This window comes from Eucalyptus grandis, chromosome 6 (assembly GCF_016545825.1).
Source record: "Eucalyptus grandis isolate ANBG69807.140 chromosome 6, ASM1654582v1, whole genome shotgun sequence".
Classification (NCBI taxonomy): Eukaryota; Viridiplantae; Streptophyta; class Magnoliopsida; order Myrtales; family Myrtaceae; genus Eucalyptus; species Eucalyptus grandis.
In genome coordinates this window covers 38,912,364-38,936,940 of record NC_052617.1, presented here as the reverse complement: position 1 = coordinate 38,936,940, position 24,577 = coordinate 38,912,364, and the positions used below count along the sequence as shown (strand labels likewise).

General features: G+C 39.7%; 2 protein-coding genes and 1 pseudogene across 2 annotated transcripts; all 3 read right to left on the bottom strand.

Moving 5' to 3' along the window:
- Positions 1-518: 518 nt before the first annotated feature.
- LOC104447298 (secoisolariciresinol dehydrogenase) lies at positions 519-1,857 on the bottom strand. Its single transcript, XM_010061055.3, is given in 3 exon segments — positions 519-911; positions 914-1,512; positions 1,617-1,857. Coding segments are annotated over 3 exon segments (852 nt in total). The 5' UTR covers positions 1,676-1,857; the 3' UTR covers positions 519-717.
- A 5,254-nt stretch (positions 1,858-7,111) lies between these two features.
- On the bottom strand, positions 7,112-12,041 carry LOC104415117 (secoisolariciresinol dehydrogenase). The gene is made up of 2 exons (XM_039314551.1): positions 11,860-12,041; positions 7,112-7,907 (listed from the first exon to the last, which is right to left on the bottom strand). Exons 1-2 carry the CDS (start codon positions 12,039-12,041, stop codon positions 7,112-7,114), a joined length of 978 nt encoding a protein of 325 aa, XP_039170485.1.
- A 490-nt stretch (positions 12,042-12,531) lies between these two features.
- Positions 12,532-15,236, bottom strand: LOC104415125 (annotated as a pseudogene).
- Between the last annotated feature and the right edge of the window lie 9,341 nt (positions 15,237-24,577).

The window sequence follows — 24,577 nt, the reverse complement described above, 5'->3', positions numbered from 1 at the left end:
GGGATCGTTCACCTTCACCTTTACTCTCGTATTTAATCACCCTCCATCCTCATTTTCTTATCTTCTGGCGTCGTGCGATCTGTTTCAAAAATATCGGACGTATCCTCAGTCAATGGTGGCCATACGTTATTGTGGTCGAAATGAAGTTGTATACTGAATTATGCTCGCTTTGCTTGTGCGATTTTTTATCCGGATTAAATGATATGCTTGCTCCAATCCGGCATGCACACAACGTATGGCGCTAGCTGAAAGATGTGAGAAATTCACTATAAGTCGAATCCTAGATCTTGTTATCGATGCAGCCAAGTTTCCAACCTTTTCCGAAATTAGCATTTAATTGCGTTCAGCAATTCGTTGTGACAATGATTGCGTAATACTATTGTGACGAGTTTAACTTGCGTTTTGTTTATGAAGGGCGACGAGTTGCCGCATTTTCAAGTAGAATTTTAGAGCTGACATCAATTGAAAAGTGAAGAAATTTGACATCGTTCTGCAGTAATTGATCGGGACTTGATTTCATCAATTGAGAAGTTTGACACTCGATTGCATTGAATAATACATCTAATTGATGCACACCACAAGTATGGTCTTCTTTATTTTTATCAAAACGACAACGTAAGGAAGGAGATATGATAAATGCTATATTTCAACAAGACACTACGTGCATGCTCTTTTTATCAAATCGTTAGTTGCCGCTACTACACGATCTTTAGGAGATCAAGGCATCAAACGCTCCAGCAACATCTTGAAGGTCGGGTTGGTGGTGGTGTAACCGCCATCGACCACGAGGTTCAACCCGCTCACGAACTTGGCCTCGTCCCCGCTCAGATACAGCGCCGCCTCCGCCACGTCCTCCGGCTCCGGCACCGGCCCTTTCAGCACTGCCGACGCGCTCAGCACCTCCTCGAGCATGCCTTCTCAAGCCCCACGGCGTTCCTGAGCAACGGCGTCGCGATCCCGCAAGGCGATATGGCGTTAACCCTGATCCCGTACTGCCCCAGCTCGACGCAGAGGTTCTTCATCAGCCCGACCACCGCGTGCTTCGACGTCGTGTACGCGTGCGGCGACTCGCCGGCACACGTCGAGGCGATGCTTGCGGTGAAGAGGATGACGCCCCTCTTCGCCGGGATCATGACTCTGGCGGCGTGCTTGGCGCCGAGGAACGCGCCGCAGACGTTGATGTCGAGGACCCTCTTGAAGTCCTCGCCGTCGGCATCGAGGACGGTCGGGTAAACCTTCCCAGTGATGCCGGCGTTGTTGTACATTATGTCGAGCTTGCCATACTTGGCGACCGCGAAGTCCACGGCATTCTTGACGTCCTCGTCCCTCGTGACGTCGCAATGGACGTACGAAACAGCACCCTCGGCACCTAGCTCCTCGCACAGGGATGGGCCGAGCTTGTCCTGGACGTCGGCGACGACGACCTTAGCGCCGTGGCGGACGAACAACCGCGCGGTGCTCGCCCCGATGCCGCCTGCTCCACCTGTGATGATGGCCACTTTGCCTTCCAGTCTGGAAACAAAAGAAAGTTTGTCGAGTCACATTTACTGCATCAAGAAAAGAAATGGAGAGGCAAGACGGATTGACCAATGGGAAGTTGAGTAGCGCATGCTTACCTTTTCGGAGTAAGTGCTGCGGATGAACCATTCATATTTTTTTCAGATGAACCGTTCATGTTGTTTTTTTCTTCTCTTTGGGAGAGACTTTAATGAATGAAGCGAGGTTTTTGGGACTCTTGGGATTTGTGGGGAAAAGCTGATGTGTCGATGTCTTTCTTGCATAGGGGAGATTTTATAGGGCCCGAAAGATTGTACTGGACCGGTCGAGATGTTGAACCGACGACCCTTGTTGCCGTCGTCGTCGTCATGACTTTGGCTTTCGTGGGGGAGGGGAGCTCCGGATATAAATATGCCACCGCGGATTTTTGCAATTTCCGGGAATAGTCGAACTGGCGTAAATCATTGATTTTCGCCAGCTGGGGTGTCAGGTGAGAATGCGGACGATTCAACATGTTTACAAACAATGGTATACAAAAGTCAGTACATGACTATAAATTGTGAATAATGATTGTGAATCTCGTGATCTCAATTTAAGGGATATATATGGTTCTTTATTTGAAAGAAAACTATTCTCGAAAACTTGTTTTAATTTTTCGATATTTGAATGACAGATAACTAATCGATTTATGGAAAACATTTTTCATAGACCGAAAATAACAAGTTTAAATTAGAAGAAAATTACTCCCCATTCTAAGAAAAATGAAATCACTTTTTCTAAATTACCAAACAAATGAAAAATTAACTATTTTCTTAAAAAATGATTATCATAAAAAGTATTTTTCAATATTATAAAAATTTTGTGAAATAAACTGTAGGATAGCGAATAATAATGGGGCAAAATAGGCGAAGAGAGGGAGCATTGGGATTCAAATGATACATGACTAGCTTTTGAGCATCATTTTAGACAATCGTTCTTCTAAACATATAAAATCTTAAGAGATGAAGCTTCTGTATATGAAATTTACACTTGCTTTCGTAGATGTATATACATACATGTATCCAAACTTTCAGATATATAACTATATCATGTGTGGTGAAATGAATCTAAATTTTCAGATTTGACAGTCCAGATGCATTTCGGTGACGTGACATACCGACTAAATGCTCAAGAACTATGTAGCTCCCACTTCTCGCATGACAAATCACCCTTTATGATGGCTGGTGAGGTCAAAATTGCACATATGGATGAAAATCCACGAGGCAAGCAAGCCGCAAGACAGCACAAAGTGGCCAGGAGGCCTGTGAAAGGTTTCCTGATGGGGCTAGGACAACTGTGCATATATCGAACTTCACTCTCAAGAACACATAGAATCCACTCATCTCTTTTAAACGTCATTAAGACGATATGCCCCAAGTTTGTTTGTTGGTAACATTTTTGAGGTTTGTAATGGTGGAAATGCTAAGCTGATAGCGAAAGATCAGTTCAAAAGGATAAGATGAAGACATACACGATTTCTCGAGAGTACTGAGCTCGTCGGGGACGACGTATTTTGGACTAAGACCGAAAAGGCGGACTTACTTGACATGCGAAAGTTAGTCCCGATTAGCATCTGAACATGTATGAAAACAAGAATAAAAAAGCTTGTAAATAACTAAGTAAAGAAACTTACTGCAACATGGGAAGGGAATATGAAGTGAAGGAAGGCCAAGGAGGACGCTCCAACTGCCACCAAATAAGATACGAAGAATCGTCCAGAATAAATGCTCTGATGCAGAGATTAAAGCAAAGCATCTCGATGCTTTGTCGACTATAGAAAATGCGTCCAACTTGCCACGCCCCGGGTCGAGATGACCAACCCCCCAATTAAATTCCCCTTTCCTCTTGGTACCGAGCCAGCATGTGAACGTGGTGACGCATTTGAATATTCTGCCTTGTGTCTTTTCCCTTGGACTGTGCCGAGACGATCAAACGAGACCCGTTTAACCCTAACAGAGAAACAAACAATCACGACTACAGCTTTACGGTTTCTGGGTATGCGAGCTCCGAAATGAAAAAGGGGATCACGCAACATGTTTCATGCTAGAATACAGAAACAGTACGCTAAATTTAGCTGATGTTCATAAAGAATAATGGGGCATGCCGGGTAAAGAGAGAGCAAAGATGGAGTTGCAAGCTTAGTTTAATCGAATGATGCCCCCCTTGTTTGGAGGTTCGAGTTGTGAATCTTAACGGCTCTTGTGGGTCGTCGGTTTGCGATCACGAGGATTAGTTTGCAACCTTGTGGTGCAGTCCCTTTGCGCTTTGATCTGCGACCGGGGATTACTGTTCTTGGCAACCCTTTTCTTAATGAGGTTAGCCAGATTTTCAGAGAAATGATTCAGATCCATACCTGTTACTTTTCTTAGTATTAATTTGAATGCACCAATGCAGTTTTTTATTTGCCTCTGGGTTTGCTAGAAAAGAGTTACATGTTAGGGACAAAGGCACTGTAGATGCCCGAGTTATTCCCGATCGGGTCCTGAAACTACTTTTCATGCAATTGGATCTTTGAAGTATATGTTTCGAGTTGATCCTTCCATTGAAATAAAAACAGAAATGATAACAAAGATTGACAAACAAGCGCAACGTTAATACTCACCGGATATATTGGTGCTTACATGTGACTTTCAAGCGTTAATTGGATTAAATATCGGATAATTTAAAGAAAAAAACTCAGAGAGAGAGAGAGAGAGAGAGAGAGAGAGAGAGAAGATGTGGGAGACACTTGAGGATGGTGCGCAAAATTTGGCCTGCCTAGTAGGGTCGGATGATCCTAGGCGACACTTGGCATCGCGCCACCCCAGCAATGGCTGGCTCGAGTATGTTTCAAGCACTTTATTGGTTGAGCCGATTTTGTTGAATAGGATCTAACAAGTTTCTCAAAGGGGCAATAGAACTCGTGCATAAGTACCTTTAGACATATACATATGTATGTATGTGTATGTATGTATGTATGTATGTATGTATATGTATATACATATGTATGAGCATTCTTATACATTCAAAGTAATAAAGACTGGTATTTAAATATCATGTGTCGAATGATGAAATTATGTAATCACAAGTCTTGAATGCAGAGACTACGAACGATGGCGGGTCATATAAAATTTCGAATGGCCGTGCTTTTATGGAAACGCCGTTCTATGCCTGACTTGAATTTCTCAATTGTTGAATGATATTATCACCACACATAGTTGAAATAATTGAAATGATTAAAGGAGCAACAGCAATTTTGGAATTTCGGGCTTTTGCTTTTGTGACATGGGAATTTTCACATTTCCAAGGAAGTGAAATTTTGTGGACTATTACCTAACAATTCCGGCTTTCATATTAGGGTAAGTTGAACCGATTTTCGGCGGCAAACATCATCTAGTCCCCTCGGACTTAGATCTCAAACATCATTAGTCATTTTTGACGTTGAAATAATTGAAACGATTAAAGGAGCAACAGCAATTTCGAATTTCCATGGAATTTTCACAAAAGTCAAATTTTGTGGACCAAACAATTCCGGACTTTTTCGGCCGCTAGATCTTAAAGCATTTAATTTAATGTAGTACAAACGTACGCAAAGTAAGGTGGTTGAACAAATCCTGAAAATGGCTTCCACTTAAGATGTTTTGTACCTTTTTTTTTTTTTTTTTTTTTTCCTATTCTAACTCTCAATCTTAGATTTTTGCCCTATTTCCTTGTAAGACATGGGAGTTGAAACTCACATTTGAAACTAAATCATCCTCACCCCAACTCCCGAGAATGTGGGGATTTGAACCCTCCATCTTCCTTTTCCATATTGGAAGGGTGGCTACCGAGGTAACCCTAGTAGTTACATGTTTTGTACCTTTTCAATTTTTGCTAATTGAATATATTAAGCTAATTTTGGCTGAAAATCACCGACATGAATAAAAAATATATTTATTAATTAATTAATTTTATATTTTTAATTTCTCTTTTCTTTTCTTCTTTTTTTTTCCTTTTCTTCCTTTGGTGGTGGTTTAGTGTTTAGCGACTAACCAAAGGCTATAGTTGGTGAGGCTTGGCCTTGTCGGGATCTGTCAAGGGGTGACCTCATCGATTGTAGCCTCCGGTGACTAGCTAGAGGTGGGCAATCACCAGAGGAAGAAAATGGAAAAAATAAAAAAAAGAAATAAAAAGAAATAAAAAATAAAAAAAAATAATTTACTCAAAAATTAGTAAATTTTGTCAATCTTAGTGTTAGACATCCCAAGTAAAATAACGGCGTTCACATTAACAAATTTGGATTAAAATTAGCTAAATGGACTAAATTGATGAAATATTGAAATGTTTATAACTTCATTAGTAAAATTGAAAATTTAAAGATTGAATTGATAAAAATGTAATAGATTTAAGATTTTAGATATAATTTTGCCCGCATTAATGAAATTAGCTGGCGTAGTTTTCTTATGCAATCGGGGTTGTCGCATCATAATGAAGCGAGGAAGATCCTGAGGGCGCTGAGCAGCATTAATCAAGTGGCCATCAACCCGGATCCGTCCCCCGTCCCTTCATTTATTCTCACACCTCGCTCGTTTGTCCCCTTCGAGAGAGGCAGATGAAGCTTTGAGATGATTGACACAATGTTTGACTTCTATCAACCCCTTCAATTGATGGTACTTGGTATATCCATGAGACGATTTGTATGTATATATGAGCATACTTAAACATGGCATCATCGAATTACATATATCCAGATCCACCATACGATTTCTATTATACGAAACTCTGCTGTGAATGGTTTACAAACATTTTTACCCAGCACATGCCCCCTGCGCAATTGCTATCATCATCAAGCACATATCCATCATACTGGCAACATTTTTACCAAGGTGTTGAGTCGAGATTGGTTTACATTTCTTGTCGACAAGTTGGGCATCCTAGACCTTCATGTGTCAAATTGAGGGCGAATATCATGGAAGACCTGTTGAAGATTTTTTTAGCGTTTTGTTAATGTTTAGGACTTACTTTTTATTTGTTAGTTAACATAATATCTAGCATGTGTCCTATGATCCTCTTAAGCCCATTTACAACAAAATCATTTTAAACCCACTTATAGCATTTAATAGCAACTATCACACCTTATGCTATTTGCTTTCTTCTACCTAAGCTCATGAACAGCTACGCATATAACTTTTGAGTATTGATGCACAATGTTAGGAATGTAACGTCGGTTGTGCTTGTTTAGTTCTTCGGAATGTGAGTCCTAAAACTACCGATTGCTTATTTTGGTTAGTTCGACACGAAAACCTTATCGAATTTTCTAATTAGATTAGTTTAGCATGCATCCTTTGTATGTCTAGCATGTTTCGTTCTTATTATTGGTAATTATTAAATAGAGTACAACTGCGCTAGACACAAGGAATGTCTGCATCGGTGGAAGAATCCTATGATTCTCCCATGAAAACGAACTCTTCCATCTTCTCCGGCTGATCATTGTCACCTTGGGCATTCAAATCTAGGACCCGACCCAAAAATCAGGCCATGATTGAATTATGCTCAACCAGGAATCATGTCACTCAGTCACGGTCATGGGCTGAACGTAAGAACCGACCCGGCCCAATCAGGCCTCCTCGGGCGGATACTGGAACATGTGGAACGATGGGTTGACAACCGTGACGCCACCGTCGATGAACAGGTTGTGGCCGCTGACGTACCTTGCCTTGTCGCTTGCCAAGAACAGAGCGGCGTTCGCCACGTCCTCTGCCTTCAATGTCACCCCTTTCAGGTTCGCCGTAGCGCCTATCAATGCCTCCATCTCCACTGGGCCCAAGCCCACGAACTTTGTTGCCAGTGGGGTCCCGCAGCCGAATGGTGACAAGCAGTTGACCCGGATCCCGAACTGCCCTAGCTCCACGGCGGCGTTCCTTGTCAGCCCCAGTACGGCGTGCTTCGCGCACGTATAGGCGTGCGAGGCGGAACCGCCAATGTTGGAGCTAATGCTGGCAGTGTTGATGATGCAGCCGCGCCGCGCCGCGATCATGGCTTGCGCCGCGTGCTTCACCCCGAGGAAGACGCCGGTGACGTTCACGGCTAGGACGCGCTCGAAGTCGGCCTTGTCATTGTCGACGATGCGAGCCTTGTTCGGGTCGGTGATCCCAGCATTGTTGAACATGATGTCGAGCTTGCCATAGGCGGAGACGGCCTCGGCAACAGCGGCCTTGATTTGGGACTCATTGGTGACGTCGCAATGGACGTAGGAGGCGGTGTCCTGGCCAAGGGAGTCGCGGACGGATTGGCCAAGCGAGTCGTTGACGTCGGCGATGACCACCTTGGCGCCGTGGTGCGCAAAGACTCTAGCCGTGATCTCGCCAATTCCGCTGATTCCTCCGGTGATTAGCGCAACCCTGCCCTCCAGCCTATTAAATATTAGAAATGCATATAAAATGAAACTCGTTTAGTAACTCAATTCCAAAGAGATGAATATATACGTCAAAGACTCTGATTTTTCTCTAAAAGGTACAGGAAAAATCTTATTTAGTGATTACAAAGCCAATAAGATTGCTTATGGAGTCGTTTAAGTATTCATCCAATTATAAAAGAAATTTCGAAGAAATGTATTGAAGTGCATATTGGAACTAGAGAACAATTTAAATTAGTGAAGCAGGAGGATGATTTTATTCAATATCAAAAGGAAATGATACAGGCAAAGGCAGGAATCACTCAACTTTGCCTGTATTGAAGTGAAGAGCCTCCCATTGCTGGACTGTTGTCGTTGTTGCTTGCTGCATAGGTGGTCCAATAAGGAAGACAGATCAAATGGAGTTTTCTTTATATAGTCCCCTCGGACGATATTATGCAGTGCGATTTAGGATAAAATACATACTATTAATCATAAACATATAAAGAAATGAAAGATATGACAGAGGGGACTAGTAGACATTGCCAAAAGTTTCGGTACACCTCCGAGAAGATCGGATTTTAGTATAGAAAGAAAAATAATGATATTGATAAGGACCCAATTGAGTCAAATATCACATATGACTCATCAAGTAAAATATGTTGACACTTGGTTGGGTTTGTACTTTAAAAAGGTAATGCTGATAAACCATATCTAATAGAGGAAATTTTGTTTAATATTTGGGGAAAATTTCAAATAGGATCCTTAAGGGAAGTTAGTTTCTTAAAAAGGTTTTTAGAGTGGATCTTATATTAAATAGAGCTCTTTAAGTGTGTAATCAAATTTCAAAACATATTCTTAGCTCACCGACAGGCTAAATCTTCACCGGCCAGCGAGCACATGAATCTTTTTTTTTTTTTTTGGTCAGTCATACTCTATTCCTACTCTACACTCACTTGCGGACTTGTGCCCTACCTCTTGCAGGGCGTGGGAGTCGCAACCTACTCTCAAACTTACGCGTCCCTATCCCCATCCCCCTGAGAAGGTGGGGATTTGAACCCCTCACTTCCCCCTTCCATATTGGAAGGGTGGCCACTGGGGTGAACCCCCAGTGGTTGAGCACATGAATCTCACGTGGCATTTTTCGAGCCACGGCCAGAGGCATTTTCGTTCACGACATTTAATTTTTTCCTTTTTCTGCTTTCTTTCATTTCGTTCCTTCATTTCTCTCTGTCTCTTTTTCTTTTACCAAGCTGGCTCACCCTCGGCCAATGACCACAAAAATGGAAAAGGAAATAGAGAAAGGAAAAACAAACAAAGATAAAATAAGAAAGAAAAGAATAAAAAAATGCCCGTTGATGAAAATGCCCTCGGACATGGCTTGTAAAGTATCACTTGAAATGCACGTGAAGCTGGAAAGTGCTTTAAAATTAAATTGACGTTATAGGGTTTAAGTTGAAACAAGAGCCACTTTAAAAACTCTCTTGAAAAAATGGCCTTAGGTCAATGTCCTTATTTGAAATTGTCCCTTGTATGAAGGGTCATTACTTAATATAAAATGGCACATTTTGTATGCTTGAGTTAAAAAAAAAAAAAAATCAAAACAAAAGGCATCTTCGCCCTCCTCAATTGAAATAGATATCCCCGTTTCTTGCTCTTTAACGGGTTCCATTATTTCTAAACATCCAACCTATTTAATTGGGGTGACTATAATTTAGTAGAAATAGAGGCGGTGCGCATCACGCTCATTTCTTATGCTCATCTTTATTTGTCAAAGAAGCCATGTCCTCATAACATTTATTAAACATCTAAGAAAAAAATTTCCAATTTCTAATTTTAATTGGATTTTCTATTAACTCATGTAATCGATCTTCGATCAATGGTGCATAAACGATGCTGTAAATGCACAAACTCTAAGGTTGCCATAGCATAAGATTGGCCACCGTCTTGCGGAATCTTAGGTTACGTTACCAAAAATCCTGATTGATAACAGGTGAGTAACAACAATCATTTGATTAGGATCCTAGATAATCCTATCTACACGAAGAATTCGGGATTCATTATTAATACGGTTTTATCGAAAGATAATGTCAAGATGACTCACAAGTCATGCGACTCTTGGAATGATAAAGCGCCGATATATGTATTTCCACAAACCCAACTCTCAACTGCTCGTATAATCCTGCTTCCCAAGTGAATGAAAACAAATAAACAAAGAAGGCCTTCCAAAGAAAATTAAAAAAAATAAAAAATTGGAGGAGGTTGAGATTCCGAAAGGAAACTCTATTGAAAAGAAAAGGGGATGACGCTTGAACAAGGACAATAAGGAGCACCCGAGGATCATTCAGCTCCAGGCGAATGGAATCGTTTCTTTCCAAAGCTGATGCGGCGGAGAACTTAGGAAAAATAAAAACAAAAAAAGAAGCCTCTTTACGGGTAATATGTAATGTACTCAAATGTGTGGATTCCTTTCAACTCTATAATCTCAAAATATTTAACATTGCAAATATTCTGAAAAGGTTACATACGCTTAACATGACATCTATTTGTCTTCGACAAAATTATTGTGCGGGTATCAATTTGGTAATAAATCTTTTAATTTGACCAAATTAATCATAAACATTATAATGATTTTCCAACATAATTTTTCTGATTAATTTTGATTAGAAACTACTAACGAGAATGCCAACTATTTACCAGGAAGGACATTGGCAAAAGTACAAATCTTGTTCTTTTTGTGCTTGCATGTGTCTTTTTCCTTTTTAAATGCGCTCCTCTTTCTATAGCTGATGAGTGGTCGACTTCTCCCAATAACTGTTCTCGCTCATAGAAGTCAAATTTCAACTCCACATTTGACAATGACAATCCTTCCCACGTAAGGAGTTTGATTGCAATAACTGCTTGACAGTAACCGCTAGTTCATACCCTTAGTAATCGTTTTCACTCAAGAGTTCGATTGCAATGACTATTTCGCTATTTATATCTTTGCAATCGAGGTGATCTCAACCGAATGTTGTGAGTCAATGTCAATGCCCCTTCAATCTTCACTCATCTAATGTCGACTTTGCTATCAATCAATAGATGGAATCTACTTCCTCCTTATTGACTTAATTCTTTTGGCTTCTCAAAATCGATGTTGGAGTTTAATCGTTGAGTGTATTCGTAATCAATATGATATTAGATCACATGTAATGGGTAACATGACCTTTAGTCAGTCTTGTCCTTTGTTCAATCAATGACTATGCTTTATCATTATGGCCTGACTTAAGAGATTAGTCTTCGGCTCAATAGTCTTAACATGTTCTTATCAATATTGACCCAAGTTAATATCATAATCAAAATCATAGTCAATATATAGTCAGATTAATTTCAGCTCTTTGACATCAAAGTCGTCTTTTTTAGGGTGCCAATGGAACTATTATTGCAAAGCACAAATGGTTCACATGGTTACATTCCGTTGGTTTAAAAGAAACCGATCATTGTCCGTAGGCGTTTCGTACACCAACATTTTTTTTGCCCTCTCTTCATGTATACCCAATCATTTTAAGCCTATTTGCTGCATTTAACAATGGCTAACACACCTTAAGCTATTCGCCTTCTTCTACCTAAGTACGTGAATAACTATGTATACAACCATTAGTACCGATACGCGGTGCTGGAAATGTATTATAAGCCACTTGCTAGAGAATACGGTAATAAATTACCATCATGTTTGTTCGGTTCTTCGAAACCCGAGTCTTGGAATCAACACTTACTGAATTTTGTAATTAGATTAAGATTTAGCATGGCCTCTTTTAGTTAGCCTTTATTATTTTAAAAATTGGTATTATTACATAGGGTAGAATTGTGCTAGACACATAAGCAGTCTAATATCGGGAAAAATGAAAAATGAACTCTTCCTCCTTTTTCAGCCGGTCAATGTCACCGTGGGCCTATAAATCTCCGGCCCGAGCCGAGAAATGAGGCCATACTTGAAACGGGTCGAAGAACAGGTTGTGGCTGCTGCCGTACCTCGCCTCGTCGCCTGCCAAGAACAGGGCGGCGCCGCCATGTCCTCCGCCTTCAACGTCACCCCCTTCAGGTTCGACACCATGTCCATCACTACCTCCAGCTTCGCGGGGCCCACGCCGACAAACTTGGTTGCCCACGGCATCATGCAGGGCGTTCCTCGTGCGTTATGTTATTTGCCTCTTCTACCTAAGCACGCGAATAGCTGTGCTTGTAACTTTAAGCACTCATGTGCTATAACATAAAACCACTTGCTAAAAGACATGGTAAAAAAATATCGGTCATGCTTCTTTAGTTCTTTGGAAAGCAAGTCTTGGAATTACGGCTCACTGATTTTGGTTAGTTTGACACCAAATCCATATTGAGTTTTCCAATTAGATTAGTTTAGCATGCATTTTTCGTATGTCTAGCATGTTTCGTTCTTATTACTTGCAATTATTGGATAGAGTACAACTGCGCTATACACATGAGATGCCTACATCGGCGAAAGAATCCTATGTCCCTCCCATGAAAATGAACTCTCCCTTCTTATTCAACTGATTGATGTCACCTTGTGCCTTCAAATCTACGGCCCGACCCAAGAGTTGGGCCACCATTGAATTATGTCGACTGGGAATCATGTCACTCGGTTACGGTCATGGGCCGAACGAAAAAACCGAGCACGCCCAATCAGGCCTCCTCGGGCGGATTCCGGAACATGTGGAAGACGGGTTAATGACCGTGACGCCGCCGTCGATGAATAGGTTGTGGCCGCTGACGTACCTCGCCTCATCGCTCGCCAAGAACAGCGGCGTGCGCCACGTCCTCTGCCTTCAATGTCACCCCTTTCAGGTTTGCCATCGTGCCTTTGAATGCCTCCATCTCTGCTGGGCCTAAGCCCATGAACTTTGTTGCCAGCAGGGTCGCGCAGGTGTAGGGCGACAGCAATTGACCCGGATCCCGAGCTGCCCCAGCTCCACGGCGGTGTTCCTCGTCAGCCCCAGCACTGCGTGCTTCACTCACATGTAGGCGATGCCAGAGCTGATGCTGGCGGTGTTGATGATGCAACTGCCTCGCGTCGGGATTGTGGCTTGCGCCGCGTGCCTTATCCCAAGGAAGACGCCGGTGATGTTCACAGCGAGGATTCGCCCGAAGTTGGCCTTGTTCGGGTCGGCGATCCCAGTGTTGTTGAACATGATGTCGAGCTTGCTGTAGGTGGAGATGGCCTCGGCAACAATGGCCTTGATTTGGGACTCATCGGTGACATTGTAGTGGACGTAGGAGGCAATGTCCTCGTCAAGGGAGTCGTAGACAGAGTGGCCGAGCGAGTCATTGATGTTGGCAATGACGACCTTGGCGCCATAATGCGCAAAGACTCTAGCCATGATCTCGCTGGCTCCACCGATGATTGGCACGACCTAGCCCTCTAGCCCATGAGACTTGGGAAATGCATAAAAAGGGAGCTAGACACTAGAATGCCACGATTTGGCATGAGAAGACACTAAGTGTCAAAAATTATGAAATGGAACATTTAGGTGTCACTTTTCATGAAAAATAAGACACTTGAGTATCAAGTTTGATGGAGGTGACTGAAAATTCTACATGAAATTTTTTTAATAATATAACTTGCCTACATTGCATGAAGGGCTGCTTTGTCTTCCCATCATCGTCGGGAAGGGTCGATGAGGGAGGGGGGGGTGTCGGCCAGAGTTGTTGGGCCTTGGCCGGGGGGGGGATCCTGTCGATTGATGGTGTCACTCCCGTAGGCAATGGCCCTTGGCCTGACTGTGAGAGGGCCAATGACTCTTGTATGATCTGGGGAGGGTTGTAGCCCTTGTTGAGGGGTTAGTGACCTGGCCAACCCTCTCCTCATCATTGCCTGCCTTTCTAGTGATGGCGGGGAGGTGGCAACAAGGGCTCAACCCTCAGCTGCCTCCAATTTTCATCATCTTTTTTTTTTTTTTAAATAAATAAATTAATATATAAATGAATTTACTTTTAAATTTAATTTAATTAATATTTATATTAATTATCAGCCACGTCAGCAAAACATCGTCATTTTTATACATGTCTAGCTATGTTAGTGTGCAAAATGATGTCACTTTGCATTTGTCTCTTCAGAACATTGCCACATCAGCATTTTAGATCGGATTTTTTTGCCAATGGCATTTAACTAATCCATTTTACTTCGATTTTGACATTTAAGTGTTACTTTTGCACTTTTAACACTTAAATATCATTCCGTGTCAAATTTTGACATTCCAATTGCTCTTTTGTCACATAAAAAATGAAACTTGTTTAGTAACTCAATTCCAAAGAGATAAATATGTATCTCAAAGACTTTGGTTTTGAATTACCAAATAAATAGGCAAAATCATATTTAGTGAATACGAAGCCAAAAAGCTTGCTTATAGCGTGATTTGACTAATTATGTAGTTAATTGGAATCCTGTATCATTACATAATTCAAGGAAATTTTGAAGAAATGTATGACGTGCTTATCCCGGTTCATATTAAATTAGGACTACATTCATCTGAAAATTCCTCTATAATTAGTATCCCACACCTGGAAGATAGAAGAAAGTTTTGAAAGGACTTTCCTTTGAGGATTGACTTGCTCAATGCATTTCGATGTTGCTGAGAAAGATCATTAGGTCAAGAAACAATATTAGTCGAGGGTTAGAGTGTAAATTAGCGTGATGCTTGATGGCTAAATGATATGCATTATACGACAAGTTTGTAAGGCTTTTTAGGTGTTTAGGATTAAGCAAAAGTAAAAGGTTCTTTTCTCTTCTTCTTTTTTCCGACCAAAAGTTAAAATATTATCCAAATCTCCAAAAACTATGGAAAATGAATTGTGAATCTACATGTCAATATTCATATGTATTGAAAATTTCAGGTCATAAAAAAGATTCAAGGTGCGTCTTTCCTAAAATATGGATGAGAACTCTTTTGCACAAGGGTCTTTAATCTCATAGTTCGTGTTAAACGAACCAATTAGGGTTACTTATTCACTTCGACTTCGATTCACTTGATTTGTAACTTTGTATCCCAGCACTAACCTTGCTAACACGAACTAGTTTGATTGTTCAACAATTTCTTTAGAAAATTTAGTGTTAATATACATTTTGTGAAAATGTTTATGTGCGGGTGAGAGATGTGGTGCATTTGTAAGAGTTAGGATTTTTGAGAGTTTGTTACTTTTGTAAGAATTCTGAATAACGATTATTATTATTATTATTATTATTATTATTATTATTATTATTTTATTATTATTATTATTATTATTTGAAATGTTCTAGAGCTCCATGCACGAAGATTCCCATCCTTGAGACCGCCTCTACAATGTTTCGAGAGGCCATTCATCGAAATTTGACATTCAATCGATCATGAATAGTCTAAACTTTAATCGTTTATTCTGCCGTGTGACGTAGGGAAAAGTACAAAAAAAGTCTTAAACGTATTGCATTGTACCAATTCAGTCATAAACTTTTTAATTGGATTAATTTGGTCCTAATTTTTTCACATTGGTATCGTTTCGCCCATCCGACCGATGTTGACTTGAACGCCAACTTGTGGCTGGATGACAATTTTTTAATATTTTTTTTCTTTTCTTTTCTCTCTTCTTCCTCCTTAGACTTTCCTTGCGGTGGCTGGCGAGAGCCATGGCCTTGTTAGGGCTGAGGTTGGCCTCACTCAAATTTGGGTGAAGTCGCCTTGTTGGCAGCCCTGGGCGAAGCTGGACAAGGGTTGTGACCCTTGTTGACGGTTGACAAGGGCTTCATGGTCCTCGCTAGCCAGAGGCTTGTTGGCCACTATGAAGAAACTCAAAAGAGGAAGAAGAGAGAAAAGAAAAAGGAAAAGGAAAAAGAAAAAGAAAAGAAGAAGAAAATAATAATAAATATCGAAAAAAAAAAATTATTAAAAATTGCAGTGTTGGCATCCGGCCACCAATCGACGTCCACGTTAGCATAGCTAGCCAAACTTAACTAGATGAACTAAATTGATATTAATATGAAAAGATTTAGGACTGAATTGGTATTAATGTAATAGGTTTAAAGCTTTTTGGTACTTTTCTCGTGTGATGTACGATAAAATGCATACTACAAGCGAGAAGAATCATAAATATATCAAGAAATGAAAGAAATGAGGGAGGGGATTGGTAAACATTGGCAAAAGTTTTGGTAAACCTTCAAGAAGAAACAACAGCATAGAGAGAAAAAATATCAATATCGACAAGGACCCGATTGAATTGAACATCGTGTATGACTCACTGGATAAAATATGTTGGCACTCGGTTAGATTTGTACTAAAAAGAGGAAATATCGATAAATCATGTCTAATAGAAGAAATCCTATTTAGTATGAGGGGAAAATTTTAAATAAGATTCTCAAGTGAAATTATTTCCACAGAAAAATCTCTAAAGTGGATGTTTATGCCCAGGGACCAACCTGCTCAGGGCCTCAACTCTCCTCTCTGTAACTAGTAGCCTTCTCTTCCCACATTCCAATGCACGTGTGGCGCAACCACTTTTTCAGTTGGCCGTGCCAAGTCGGCTCCCTCGTCTTCTTGTGCTTGCCAAGCCGGCCCACCCTCAGCCAGTTACCACAAAAATGGAAATAGAGAAAGGAGACAAACAGAGGTAAAATAAGAAAGAAAAGGAAAAAAAATGCCCATCGATGATAATGCTCTTAACCATGGCTCGTAGTCGGATTGATTGGTTCCCGATTCGGTTCCCAAGTTCCAAGACCGCTCTCGAAACCGGACCTCGAAGGAACAGACCGATCCCATGCAATTGGCAGAAAACCGGATTTTGCAAATTTGCTATTTTGGGCAAAAAATAAAATGAAAAATGAGAAAAATTGGGAGGAATTATGATTTTTTCTTAAGAAATGTATATATATATTAATCAATTCATTTCTGCTCGTCTCAGAATTGTTAGTCCCACCTTGGAACGGGGAATCGGATTGATTGGCCACTGGTTCCAAAAGCGGGAATCGGGAACTTGACCATCCTCTTTGGGAACCGCCCAAAATCGACCTAAATCAAACCCATTTGTCACCGACCCAATGTCAAATTAAGAAATAAATGCACCTAAAACTATATGCTATGCAATCTAGTAACCCTAATTTTTTAATGCAATAAATGACTAAACGGGTCGGGCTATTTTGGGCAAAAATAAAATGAAAAATGAGAAAATTGGGAGGAATTATGATTTTTTCTTAAGAATATATATATATATATATATATATATATTAATTAATCGAGTTTTCAGTTTGGGCGATTCTCGGTGCACACCCCTAACTCATAGAGTATCACTTGAACTGCACTTGCCTACTGGTGGGTAAGTTGGAAATTATTTTAAGATTAAATTGGCGCTTCAACGCTTTAGTTGAAATAAAATTCACTTTTAAGACTTTTTTTAAGAAAATGACCTTACTTCATGTGCTTATTTGAAATTTTCCATTGTATGGAGAGCCAATACTTAATATAAAATGGCACATTTTATATGTTTCGTTGAGATTATCTTAAGGGGCTGGTGGTTGGTTTATACATGTGAAGGAAAGCCTAATTTTTTGAGCTAACTTTTAGAGTGAGAGAAGTCCAAGATCACCCAATATGCTTGCCCAATCAAAACAAAAGGCACATTCCCATCTCTTGCTCTTCAACGGGTTCCATTATTTCTATGCATCCAACCAACTTAAATGGGTTGACTATAGTTTAATAGGAATAAAGTTGGTGCAACATTGCCCTCATTCACTTATGCTCATCTTTATTTGTCAAATAAGCCATGCCTTCATAACATTTATTAAGCATCTTCAAAAAAAATTCCAATTTCTAATTTTAATTGGTTTTTTTTATTAACTCGTGTAATTGATCTTTAATCTATGGTGTATAAACAATGCTATGAATCCACAAACTCTTAGGTTGTCATAACACAAAGATAGACCGCCGTCCTGTAGAATCTCAAATTATGTTATAAAAAATCCTAATTGATCATAAGTGAATAGCATACGATCATCTGATTAGATTTGAATAACTTCCTACCCACGCCAAGAATTCGGGATTAATTATTGAGACCGTTTTATTGAATTTAAGGAGGGTAAGGTTCTTTAACTTTTAGGAAGATAACGTCGAGATAGCCTTATAAAGAAGAACTTATAAAAAAATTGGAGGAGGTTGAGATTCCAAAAGGAAACTCTATTAAAATCCTGGGATGATGCTTGAACAAGGACAAGAGGGAGCACCCAAGAATCATTCAGCTCCAAGCCAATGCAATTGTTTCTTTTCAAAGTCGAGAATTGTTAACATTGATAAGGACCATTGTATAAGGTACAATAGTCGCTGATGTGGGCGATACTTTAAATATTTTATATAATTTTTTTTTCTCTTTTCTTCTTCCTACGCTAGTTGCCGAGCCTTGGTAATGGCCAACGATTAGCAAAGGAAGAAGGAAAGAAGAGAAAAGAAAATAAATTCAAAGAAATTATTGAAAATTCCAAAAAATTAAAAAATGCACAAAAAAATTATTTGCATCAATATCGTCATACAATGTATGACGCTTAGCATTAATGTTAGCAATTATTGGCCAAAATTGATTGGAATGAATATATTGACAAATTGTCAAAATATTTAGTAATAAATTACTTAAAATTGAAAAGTTTATGATTGAATTTAATATCTATATAATATGTTTATTATTATTTTTTATGTTTATTATGTTTTTGGTAATTATCCCATTTTGTCTTGAGTGCCAATTACTTGGAATCCGATTGTATGAGAAGCTCCATTATTTCACATTCCAAGTGAGTGTTAGAGTATAATTAGAGTATGACAAAAAAAAAAAAGTGATTGCAAATCCAAACTTCACGGCGCCCCAAGGGAGTGAATGACTGTCGTTCGATCACAAATAGATTGAACTCCGAATCTTAAATCGTTTGACTTGAAAATGAAATTTACCCTACCTTAATCAATCAACGATCCTAACTAAACATCGTGGTCTGTGTGCTTTGTTATTGACAAATGCTTGTGCATTAAGAAAGGAACAAGAACTTGATGATTGAGTTCTCATATTGATGATAAGAATTTAATGACATCTGCTTCACTGGAAAATATAAAATACCTTTTGTAGCATGGATTGATTGATATGAGCAGACAAAGATTATGAAGGTCCTTTGTTGATTTTTTGGACATGAAAGTGAAAGGAAATGAATCCAAAAGTACGAATATAGGGAAAAGCTGTTGCCAGTAAAGTAAATGGTAGTGGAAAGTTGACAGCAAAGATGAACAACACGTGTTCTTGTATTGATTGGGGATCTCTACAAAAATTATCTACAATTGACAGTTACATATACGGCTATTAAAAAAAATTAAATATGCCCCGCGTGACTTCTAAATTCAGCCAGACTTATCGACAAAGTTTATTATATCTGAGTTATCGACTCAACTACTCAATAGTTACATTAACTCCACTTTTTTTGACAGTCACATTCTACGCTTCTCCCTATCAACTGAGTAGGTTCTTTATTTATCAACTCTTCACTCCAATGCTTGGCCATTTTTCGTTGACATTTATATCGACTAAAACTGAATTTTCTTGTCGACAAACTATTCTCAACACTTTAGCGATCTTCTGTTTATGTCGCCCTCTTAATAAGCTTCCGTTGATCAAGTTGTCAACGTAATATTTCGAAATTTTTTGATGTTAACAACGAAAATACAATTTTTAACCAAAGAACAAGAGTAAGTGTTTGATTAACCAACGAAAAATGAAAAATTGAAATGACTCTTAATATACTTCTAGAAATGATTGGAAACAAATTGCAAGGAACTAAAGGACAACGATAGAAGTAAAAATGTTGTTCTTCATGTTCTTGGATGTGCCTTTTTCCTTTTCAAATGTGCTCCTTTCTACAGTCCATGAGTGGTTGACCTCTCCCAGTAATTACTCTTGCTCATTGAAATCAAATTTCAACTCCACATTTGACAGTGACATTGCTGCCCACGTAAGGAGTTTGATTGCAATAACTGCATGACAGTAACTAAATACCCTTAGTAGTCGTTCCTGCCCAAGAGTTTGATTGGAATAGCTATCTTGCTGCTTATGTCCTTGTAATGGATGTGATTTTAGCCAAACCTTGTGAGTCAATATCAGTGCTTCTCAACTCAATTGACATTGACTTCGCTATCAATCGATGGACGAAGACTATTCCCTCATTGACTTAATTCTTTTGGCTTCTCATAGTTGATGCTGGAGTTTGACCGTCATGTTTGTTCATAGTCGATAACATATCACATGTATTGGTTAATATGGCCTCTAGTCAATCTTTACCTTTGTCTAGTCGATGACTATGCTTTATCACTACGGCCTAACTTAAGAGATTAGTCTTCGGCTCAATAGTCTTAACATGTTCTCATCAACATTGACCCAAGTTAGTATCATATTCAAAACCATAGTCGATATACAATCAGATTATGTTGGAGATATGCGAGGATTGGGCTGAAGATTATGATTGATCAATCCAAGATTATAGGAGCTTATAATTGATTTTTTTTTATGTCAATTTGTGATTGGATTTGATGTATTTCTCTTTCTTTTCCTTAGTTAGACATTCATTGCATTATAAGTAGGAGCTTCTACAATGTAAATATACACAACCAAATACAAAGAAATTACAAGCGTTCTCTCATTCTTGGCTTAATCTTCTAAACTTTGACACGATATCAAAGCCACTCTCTCCAACCTAGCTTCCGTAAACCCACGAATTACCTCTGCCCTATTTCTGTTTTTGTCTTTGCAAATCAAATCCTGCAAAGCAAATCAGCCAACAATAGGAATTCACCATTAGATGTATCGTGGCCAAGAATACCGAAGGAAACACTTAAGTAGAAGAAACCCCAAAATCACCTCAAAGTAGAAATCCAGACTTGACTGAGCGAATTGAAGAGAAGCATTCCACGGCCCAAATCACTATTGATTCGGTTCTTGCTCTAGCAAATGTTTCCGCCCCAGCCCAATGGCCACCAATCCTGTGGCTCCCATTTTAGGGCTCGTGGGGAGTTGGGCTGAATTAGCCATGGGTTTTATATGGCACATTGAGTTCTGGAGCCCAACCCACTGAAGAAGAACAATTTCCTCTTAACGTTGGGATAGGTCAGGTGGGCCCAGGCCTAGGACCCTAGTCTTATTCGTTGGGTCAGGGAGCAAATTCCTACCCGAATGTGGTACTCGGTTTCCTGCTCTCTGCCATAGCAGTGGTTGGCCATAGCCTGCCCCCCACTCTACACGTCACCGGGTGATGGCTTTGAGCTATGGTTCATCTCCTTAAAGCTGACCGGACCGGAAAATTACAAAACTTGGGCTTGAGATCTTCGGTGGGCGTTGGTGACGAAAGACAAAGATAGGTTCCTTGATGGAACCGACGAGCACTCACAATGACACTGGCATAGATGCAACCAGCTTATGCGGACGTGGATTGACAATTGCTTGGCTTTCGAGGTAACCGCCCGACTTCTACCAACCTAGGATTTGAAGACAATATGGGATAACATCTACGAGATGTACGGAAAACTTGATCGAGCCAAAATATTCTTGCTCATCAAGTCGTGTCTGAATTGAAACGAGGGAATTAGTCTATTATAATGTGTTTCAACCGGCTTTCAGCCCTCTAGAATGAACTCAAGGCTGCTGAAGAGCAGTTCGAGGGACTAGAGGAAATGCTTCGACAGGTACCGGCCATACGAGAAAAGGAAAAGGCAACTCAGTTCTTAGTAATCTTAAACGAGAGCTACTAATATTTCAGGTCACAAATCCTTACAATGGAGCCATTGCCACCACTTGAGTAGATCTACCAATTGGCGGTCCAAGAGGAGAGCCAGAGGATGGCCAAGGTTGGGCATGCACTAACCAAAGATGGAGTTGCCTTCGCTGCCCTCAGATTTGGTCTTTCACTAATCGACAGCCTCCCACACACCTTCTCTCCAGCCAAATAAGTTCTCAATATCCATGGAGAGAAACCTTCACGAGCGGCCATAACATGTAAGGAAGGAGAAGGAAACCCTATTTCTTTTCGGATGGACGGCTCAGATCCACGCTCCAAATCTGACCGCTACTATTCAGTTATGTTTTCAGCTGAATCCAACGTCTCACAACATGGCGCAATGGCATCTTCCTTTAAAAGATGCTATGGTTCTCGTAATGCCACACCATCCTTGAAGGAAATTACTAAAGGAAAATGGAATTTGTACTATGACTATTGCAAACGTCCTCATCACATGATGGAAACCTATTGGAAATTGCAAGGTAAACTTGGGGAGAAAGGAAGAAGGAATCCTAGGCTAATCAAGTTGCTAGGCATAATATCAATTAGTCAATTACTCAAAATCAATATAAGCAAATCATGAAGGCCTTAAGACAACTGGAAATTTCAAATAAAATTATGGGCTTCTCAAGTATTTCATATTGCTTCAACTCTATTTCTCATGATGCATGGGTGATTGATCTAGGTGCTAGTGATCACATTATTTGTGGCAAAAGATCGCTTCAAGTGCCAACCTTTGGCACTCCAGAGGTCTAGGTGTCCATTATTCATAATGAAAGTTACTTTTTTCATACCCATAAAAATTTTGTCGCCTATCAATGTGAAACTACCAAATGGAAATACCATAAATGGAAATACCACAAATGTCACAAAAATAGAGACAAGACATCTTAATCCTTCTATTTCCTCTTGAAATGTGCTTTATGTCCATTAGTTTGAATTCAATCTTATATCAGTATCAAAGGCCAGTAAGGATAATTCATGTTGCATTCTCTTCAATTCTAACACTTGTTTCTTTCAAGCCCTTTCGATTGACAAACTGATGGGCTTATGTAGCCCTTCACAAGGATTGTATTTTGGACAAATTTTCCCAAAAAATTGATTTATCATGTATTCCCGTGAATAAAAAATCATTGTGTAACATTGTTGCCAATGATAAAGTTATCATTTCTCATCGACGTTGGGGTTACAGTGCTTTTTATTCACATCCTCAATGTAATGTTTGTCCCCTTGTGAAGTAATCATGTGCCCCCTTCCCCACTAGCAAATCTCGAACTATAGCTAATTTCTCTTTAATTCATGTAGATATATGGGGTCCCTATCACACTGCACATCATGATGGGTCTCGTTTCTTTCTCATCATTGTAGACGATCATTCTCATTCTACATGGGTTTTTCTTATCTAGTCAAAGAGTCAAACTCTTTCCTACTTAACAGATTTCTTCACCCTAACGAAAAATCAGTTTGGAAAATTTGTTCAACATATTCGATCAGATAATGGGAAAGAATTTTCTAGTCATGACCATCAATCACTTTTCTCCTCTCATGGATTTTGCATAAAAGCACGTGCACTTACACAACTCAACAAAATGGGGTTATTGAGCATAAACATCGCCATCTTTTGGAAGTCGCACGTGCATTTAAATTCCTAGCATTCATTCTTGAGATTTTTTGGGGAGATTATTTTGTCACAGCTTGCTTATCTAATCAATCGTATGCCAACTTGAGTTCTCAATGGACATACTCCTTTTGAAGTTCTATTTGGAAAGAAGCCTGAAGTTAATCATTTGAGAGTTTTTGGTTGCTTATATAACGTTACTACCCTAGGTCCTTGTGACAAAATAAGTCTTTGAGCCCAACGATACATTTTTATGGGATATCCAACTTTCCATAAGGGTTATTTTGTCTTTGAGCCATCGACAGGTAACTTTTTCATAAGTGGAGACATCTTTTTCCATGAAGACATTTTCCCTTTTTAAGATGAGGCATCTTCAAATGAACCGCCAAGCTTAAATCATTAGAATGAACGATTTCCATTTGAAGAAGATTTGTCTCCTAATTCCCACTATATATATATATGTTTCGAATTTTTCTCCAATCATCAAACCCAATGCAATTTCTCCATCTACCCTAGAGTATTCAGTTACAAATTCTACAGTGCAAATTGCAGAGAATTTTGATTCGGTATAATTATCTTCTCAACCTATTTTAGAGATATCATCTTCTACACCTGATCGTATTCCCCTACGACGATTAGGATGGATTACTCATCCCCCCACATGGATGAAGGACTATATTTGTGCCTCTCTTAACTCATTAGGTAGCCCATATCCTATCTCCTCTGTTTTGTTTGATTGCTTGTCTACGAAACATATGTGCTACATTAATCGTATCTCAGAGGAAATAGAGCCATCGTCCTACGACATAGCCGTTCGTGATCCATGGAGGTAGAAGGCCATGGAAGCTGAATTGTATGCCTTAATAGAGGATAACACATGGGATATAGTTCCGTTACCTGTTGATCATAAATCAATTGGCTGCAAATGGATATATAAGATCAAGTACAAGACTGATGGTTTTGTTGAATGCTATAAGGCTTGCTTAATGGCAAAAGGCTTTACGCAACGTGAAGCTTTTGACTACCATGGGACATTCTCTCCGGTTGCGAAGGATGTCACTATTTGTTCCTTCCTTTCCATTGTTGCTTTTCCAGACTAAGAACTACATAAAATGGATGTCGACAATGCTTTTTTTCATGGAGATCTCAATGAAGAAATATGTATGGGTCTTCCACCGGGATTATGGCGACAGGGGGAGTCTCGAGTGTGTGGTTTCCGTAAGTCCCTTTATGGGCTCAAGCAAGCTTCTCGTCAATAGTATGC